Raw genomic sequence first — 7,188 nt, forward strand, 5'->3', positions numbered from 1 at the left:
GAGCCCGAAAAAATAAAATAACGCTTGAAAAGCTATTGTAGTGTAAAGTAGGCCTATGGGAAAGTTTAATTATTAACTATGTTCTGGCGTTTGACTTTGTCTTACAAAAAGGAAAATTCAAAGTTTGAAAATTGTGAATTTTTCCAAATTGGTCCTTAAGCCCAAAATAGGCCATGTCCTTAAGGGGTTAATAAAATGTTCTGGTGAGTTGGAGGATTGAAGCAAGTCGATGTGGTCTTTATTAGTTGCAGCCCTTAGGCTGAGGGACACTTGTGGTGTCGTGTCTGTTTGGGACTCGTTAGATGGCAAGTCTAAGCTAAAGAACTGTCTGGCAGTGGGTTGAACTTGGGACTTATTTGTTATAGTAGGTTGGGTCCTGCTGCAGCACCCCGGAGAGAGCCGACGCATGTCCTTTCCCTGCTCCCCGGCTCCCCTCCATACACCGATAGCTGCCTGGAAGATCCTGGTTCCCATGCTCTGTGCTAAGCGGGGGAACCTTCTGCTGTGCTGTCTTAAGTTCAATAAGCAGCAGCTCTCCAGTGTGCTGCCGACATGTGTCCTCTCACTGCTCCTCAGGTCCCCTCTGCCACCCGAAGGTTGCCTGCCTGCCGGTCTCCGAGCCGAGAGGGGAGAGCTTGGTAGACTTCTGCTGTACCATCTGAGCCTGCAGCAGTCTCTCAGAGTGCGCCGCTTCATTGTCGCTCCCCGGCTACGCCCCGCACACCGAAGCACTGCATTCTCCACACTCTTCCCCGCGCTCCCCAGCTGCTTTGACTCCTGCCAGTCCGATAGGCAGTAAATAGAGTCAGAGTCCCCCCCCCTCTCTCCTCCATAGCGACACTGACCCACATATTAGCCGGCGCCATCTTGCGCAGGGAAGAACTCCTCCATCTTTCAAGGGGTAGCTATAGAAGTTCTTATCTATGGTGGTCTCCTCGGTTTCCATATTCTTTTAAATGCAAGTCTGCTCAACTGATTGCCTCTTGGTCGTTGGAATGGGTGTAAACCCGGAGGAGCTCTCACTCAGGCGTCCGCCCTGGTCCCCGGTTAGGCCACGCCCCACCCCCTAAGATTGCCACGTTACCACGCAGCTCTCTCTTTCTGGTACTTCATCAGTCTTTTGTCTAAAAAAAAGAATTTAATAGTTATTTCTATTTTTTTTCAGAAAAGGTCACCCCAAAATCAAATCATTGGATGTATGGATGTGTGTGTATATATATAATATATATAAATATATATATATATATATATATATATATATATATATATATATATTCTATACGCATCCATATATCCAATGATATCATTTTGGGGTGTCCTTTTCTGAAAAAAATATTGAAATAATTAAATTCTTTGTTTTTATTATTTATATCAGTGCATTCAAAAAGCTGATTTATTTTACGCTTTCAACAGTTAAACCAATCTTCATTGCCAGAATTGCTGTTTTTTGGTCACCTCGTCTTTTCAGAAAAATGGAATTAAAAAAAAGATCAAGAACTCCAATGTGCACTAAAATGCTCCCAACAACATCTACAGCTCGGCCTGCAAAGCACAAGGAATCACACAGACCCAAAAAGAAAAACGTGTGAACCTCTGAATTTAATGACCCAAAAGTTGACATATTTTTTTAAACAGAAACAAAACTTTATAAATTTGGAAGCGCTGCAGTCTGACACCGAGAATAAAGGAAACGTCATTATTACCTCACAGTAATAGAAAACAATGGTAGAATGCTTTTATTGCTAAACTATGGAAAGTTGGTTTATATATGTTTCCTTTTTCATTATACGGCACATTAAATGGCATTCTTAAAAATGGCATCTTGCCACATAATACAAGCCTTCATCAGCCTGGTTCTATGATAAAGGGAACCTGTGAGGAGTCTTACACTCCCCGAACTACAGGCAGCATAATATCCTGACCGGCGCCCACATTACAGACATCTACAGTATGTTCTCTGGGACACTGCGGGGTTATACATGAACAATTATCCAAAGACCAGAAAGGAATGTGGAGAAGAGTCATGGGGGCGGGTCCCTGCTGACCCGGTCACATTTGGTCTGCCTGTCAATATCTATCAATTAGGCATCATAAAACTCCTGATAAAGGACTTAAATGGATTTTATATTGGCTCATCTTCTCTTTATTCAGGTCGTACAAAATCGGATCCTCTATCTTCTATATAATATTTTATTCCAGATTCACCATTCATGATGGAGAAGGACAGAAGGAAGATGGTGAAACGTATGATATATCTCACTGTAGAGATACTCTTCAAGCTTACTATAGAGGTGAGAGATTCTGATGATGTCATATTACATCATTTTTATCTATGATAACAGATGATGTCACTGGAGGGGGGGATTCTGATGATGTTACAATACGTCATTCTTATCTATGGTAATAACAGATGATGTCACTGAAAATGTCTGCAGTGATATTTATTAACGTCCCTCCCTAATATACAGGATTACGCAGTAGTAAAGAAGACATCTGGTGATGGCTGTCGGGCCCCTGTGTGTGATGGATGGGGAAGACCCCTCAGCTCAACCACAGGGCCCTCACCCCACCCCCTGGCACATGAGGACATCAATGAACAGAAGATTCTAGAACTCACCAACAAGATGATTGAGCTGCTGACTGGAGAGGTGACGCTGCAGGGAATGCTGGGACATTATACAGTAACAGCACTGGAGGCTTCTGGGTGATGACTGTATATTGTGTTGTCAGGTTCCTATAAGGTGTCAGGATGTCGCTGTCTATTTCTCCATGGAGGAGTGGGAGTATTTAGAAGGACACAAGGATCTGTACAAGGAGGCCATGATGGAGGCCCGCCAGCCGCTCGCATCACCAGGTAATAGACAGGACTAAATGTTCATGCACATCTTGCTGATAGACTATTTATATATCCTGGTTTATCTTGTGATCTTATATGTCTTCCATGCTGATATCTTTCTTCATCTCTTTGATGTCTTTTTTTGAACAATCCCTTTTTATTGAGAGATAATAGTTGAGATGTGAATCATTCATAACATAATGAGCCGCAGTACATATCAATACCAGCTTGGTTGAAATGGACCCGCAGGTCCAACTTGTAAGAATTATAACAGTAGGATGACTTGTCAGGTTGTGCTTATTAAGGTAAATAACAAATAAATCCTGTATATTGGTTAGAAGGTTCTGAAGGACAATGCTGACGGACATCATTGGGAACAAGTCATCTCATGGGGAGAATTTCATCGTCTCTTCTGAAACGGGTCGTTAGCAGATCTTGTGTGAGCCTTTCTACCATCAACTTAAACTTCTGTAGTCAGATACCCCCATAAACTACATCTAGAGAGGAACGACTTGTGATGTGATATAAGTAGAACATATAAATAAGAGCTTGTGACCCGGCTGGGCCAAGATACACCTCTGTGGTATTCCTGCTGGAGGTGTTTGTGCGGGTCGGTTCAGGCCCCTATATATAAGGGGCCGCCATCACTTAGACTGTCTAAGAATTTAAAATCGTATTTGTAGCAGATTGATATCTACAGTTTGGTACTCTGGAATAGTTAATTGGAGGCATTCCAACTGTCAACAAGGTATATAAAGGTAGGTAAACTAATCCTTCAGTCTGTCAGCAAGAGACGGGCCACAATGCCCATTACATAGGCAGTACTTTACTGTTAACCAAGTTCATAGGAATATGTAAATGCAGCCCCATTCCCACTAGGTGTGCTTGTGAGACAGACAAGTGCCTTAAATATCGGAAGAGTAAAGTTCTTATCCCGCGCCCCTATACCTCTTTTAATGCACCCCAAGACTTTATTTGCTTTTGCAGCAGCTAACTGGCATTGGTTGCTCCAAATAAGTCTACAGTCATCTAGTGCCACCAGGTCTTTTTCCATCTCGCTGTTCCCTAGCAGTGCCCCATTTAGTGTGTATTGGTGGCATCCATTTCTTCTGCCCACATGCATAACCTTACATTTATCAGTATTATCTATGTCCATTTGTAGCCGCTTATTGTCCTCCGTTGCATTGATTATATTGTATAATTTTGTGTCATCTGCAAATATTGATGTTTTACTGTGCAGCCCCTCTATCAGGTCATTGATAAATATATTGAACAAAATGGGGCCTAACACTGAACCTTGTGGCACCCCGCTAGCAGCGGTGGTCCAGAGTATGAGCCATTTATTACCACGCTCTGCTTTCTTTCTCTGAGCCAGTTCTTTACCCAGATACACACATTTTCGCCCAGACCGAGCTGCCCTTATTTTATATATCAACCTATTATGCGGCACGGTGTCAAAAGCTTTAGAAAAATCCAGATATATGAGATCAATAGACTCCCAGGTTCAGCCTAGAACTTACTTTATCGTAGAAGCTGATCAGATTGGTCTGACCTGATCGACCCTTTATGAACCTGTGCTGGTGAGGAGTTATTCCATTGTTCTCCTTGAGCTATTCTAGGATGACATCTCTCAGAAACCCCTCAAATATTTTTCCAATTATTGAACTGAGACTTACCGGCCTGTAGTTACCAGGCTCTCTTTTAGATCCCTTTTTGTATATTGGAACCACATTGGCAATGCGCCAATCTAGTAGTACAACCCCGGTCTCGATGGTGTTCCTAAATATAAGAAATAGCAGTCTATCTATCATGTTACTTAGTTCCCTCAGAACCCTTGGGTGTATCCCATCTGGGTCCGGCGATTTATCGTGTTTCTTTTATCCTTAGATGGCTATGCACTTCCTGCTGTGTTAGGCATGCAAAACTTAGCGGGGGGGAAGGGGGGGGGGGTTGTTTTTCCCCCTGCATCTCATGTCATTCGTGAATAAACTTGAGAAAAAGCTATTTAATAGATTACTCCCATCGTCCTCTATGGTTTTCTCCTGCATTATTTGTTAAAGGACCAGTGCTTTAAGTGCAAATCATTTTACTGTTAATATCATTTGAAGAATAGTTTATTTTGCTCTCCTTAGCAATCAATCAATCTTTCTGCTTCCTCCTTGGCAGTTTTGATCTTTTCTTTACATATTTTCTTTTTCCTATATGTTTTTAGCGCTTCTTTGCTGCCTTCTTGTTTTAGTAATTTAAATGCTTTTTTTTACTTATTGCCCCCCTTACAGTCTTATCGAGCCACATTGGTTTCCTTTTACTTGAAGTTCTTTTATCACATGAGGTGATTAGGATGTTTTTAAACTTCTCCCATTTGTCGTCTGTGCTGTTATTTTTGAGGCTGTTGTCCCAATTTAATGTTCCCAAGGGTAATTCTAAGTTGATTAAATTTTGCTTTACTAAAGTTTAGTTTATTTGTCACTCCCTGATGAGGCTTCTTATTGAATGACAGCTGGAAATTAATTATATTGTGGTCACTATTTCCCAAGTGTCCCTCAACCTGCACCCCCATTATTCGGTTTGGTTTGTCACTTAATGCCAAGTCCAGAGTGGCCCTCCCTCTAGTTGGCTCCCGCACAAGTTGGGTAAGGTAGTTATCTTTAATTATTCTCAAAAACGTATCATCCTTTCGAGATATACAGGTTTAGTCTTCCCATATTATATCTGGATAATATAAGTCCCCTATAATAATTACTTCATTGCGATTTGCCACCTCTAGTCTTTGTCTTAATAATAAGTTTTCAGTTTCTTCTGTTTAATTTTTGTGGCCTATAGAAAACCCCTATCAGGATATTGTTATTCTTTGCTCCCTGTATTTCTACCCACAGAGATGCCACATGTTTATCTACACCTATATCTTCTTGTAGCCTCGGCATTAAGCACAATTTTACCATACAGACACACCCCTACCTCTTTCTGGTTGCCACGGTCCCTTCTGAAGCAATTGGAACCCTGTAAGTTCACCGCCCAATCACACTTATCATCAGGTCATGTTTCCAGTGCTCACACTATATCCTAATTTTCTTCAGACATTCTCACTTCAAGCTCACCCACTTTACTGATCAGACTTCTTGCATTCATTGCCATACAATTTATACTGTGGTTGTTATTCCTTATTTTCATTGTTCTACCTCTGGTCCTATTAGCTATGCTGCCAGTTCTAACTATACTAACCCCACCCCCTGCTCTTCTCCCCCAGCACTGCTGCACCCTCCCCATTGAGATGCAGCCCATCACTACAATAGATCACATAGCCGACAGCAAAGTCAGTCTAGTTCTCCAGGAACCCAACCCCTCCTTCGTACACCAACTCTGGAGCCAATTGGTTTACCTCCCTAAGATCCTGCTGCCTTTCTAGTGTGGCTTGTGGCGCAGGTAGTATTTATGAGAAAACTACCTTGGAGGTCCTCTCCCTAAGCTTAGATCCTAGATCCCTGAAATCGTTTGAGGGCCCTCCATTGACCTCTAATTTGTTCATTGGTGCCATCGTGCAATGTGCACCATGACCGCTGGATCCTCACCAGCCCCTCCCAGTAATCTGTCAAGCCAATCCGCGATGTGTCGAACTCGAGGGCCAGGAAGACGACACACCGTTCGACGATCCCGGTCTTTATAGCAGATTGCCCTATCTATCCCCCTTATAATTGAGTCCCACCACCATTATGCCCTGTCTAGCCTGCCCTGTTCTCCCTGTCCCCTGCTCACTGGAGCAGTTATCTCCCTGGCGTTGAGAGGGCATGTTGTGCTGCAGTGGTCATGGCTCTGTAATGGCACCCCTTTCATCTGCCAACTTTGGAAACTTGTTAGGGTGTGCCAGTTCAGAACTAGCCTCCCTGGTTCTCTTCCCTCTACCCCTTCTAAATGTCACCCAGCTAGCTGCTTGCTCTTCCGAATTACCGTCCTCCCCCAGCCTCTACCCCAGCGAGTGCTACCTTAGTGAGCAGCAAACTCCTTTCCATGTTGTCAATGGATCTCAGTGTTGCCACTTACTCATTTAGATCCATGATTTGGGCTTCCAAATGTGCGATATGCATGCATCTTGTGCAACAGTATGCCCCCCTGATCAGCTGATCAAAGACTGATAACATTGCACAGGTAGCACACTTGACAACATTCTAATGGGGATCTACAAATTTACCTACAGAAGTAATGAAGATTGACTAATTACACTTAGTCACACACTTTCGCTTCACTTAAACTTCACACACACACACTCCTAGACAATCACTGACTTACAGACAACGAATAGCAGACACAGGATATATTTATCAGTCCTTGTCAGCAGCCAATGTCGTCACACCAGG

At 42.9% G+C, this 7,188-nt stretch overlaps 1 protein-coding gene across 1 annotated transcript; it reads left to right on the forward strand.

Annotated features, from left to right (window-relative positions):
• Window positions 1-1,344: 1,344 nt before the first annotated feature.
• On the forward strand, window positions 1,345-2,871 carry LOC136628706 (gastrula zinc finger protein XlCGF66.1-like). Its single transcript, XM_066604810.1, has 3 exons — window positions 1,345-2,291; window positions 2,469-2,648; window positions 2,731-2,871. The coding sequence occupies exons 1-3, from the start codon at window positions 2,211-2,213 to the stop codon at window positions 2,869-2,871; spliced, it is 402 nt and encodes a 133-aa protein (XP_066460907.1). The 5' UTR covers window positions 1,345-2,210.
• Window positions 2,872-7,188: the final 4,317 nt, after the last annotated feature.

This window comes from Eleutherodactylus coqui, chromosome 5 (genome assembly GCF_035609145.1).
Source record: "Eleutherodactylus coqui strain aEleCoq1 chromosome 5, aEleCoq1.hap1, whole genome shotgun sequence".
Taxonomy (NCBI): domain Eukaryota; kingdom Metazoa; phylum Chordata; class Amphibia; order Anura; family Eleutherodactylidae; genus Eleutherodactylus; species Eleutherodactylus coqui.

Bases quoted from the DNA above. Each gene is read 5' to 3' on its own strand.
- LOC136628706 (XM_066604810.1), top strand. From the start codon at position 2,211: ATGATGGAGAAGGACAGAAGGAAGATGGTGAAACGTATGATATATCTC. The intron at 2,292-2,468 runs GTGAGAGATTCT...CCTAATATACAG, and splicing joins TCTTCAAGCTTACTATAGAG to GATTACGCAGTAGTAAAGAA. The intron at 2,649-2,730 runs GTGACGCTGCAG...TTGTGTTGTCAG, and splicing joins TTGAGCTGCTGACTGGAGAG to GTTCCTATAAGGTGTCAGGA.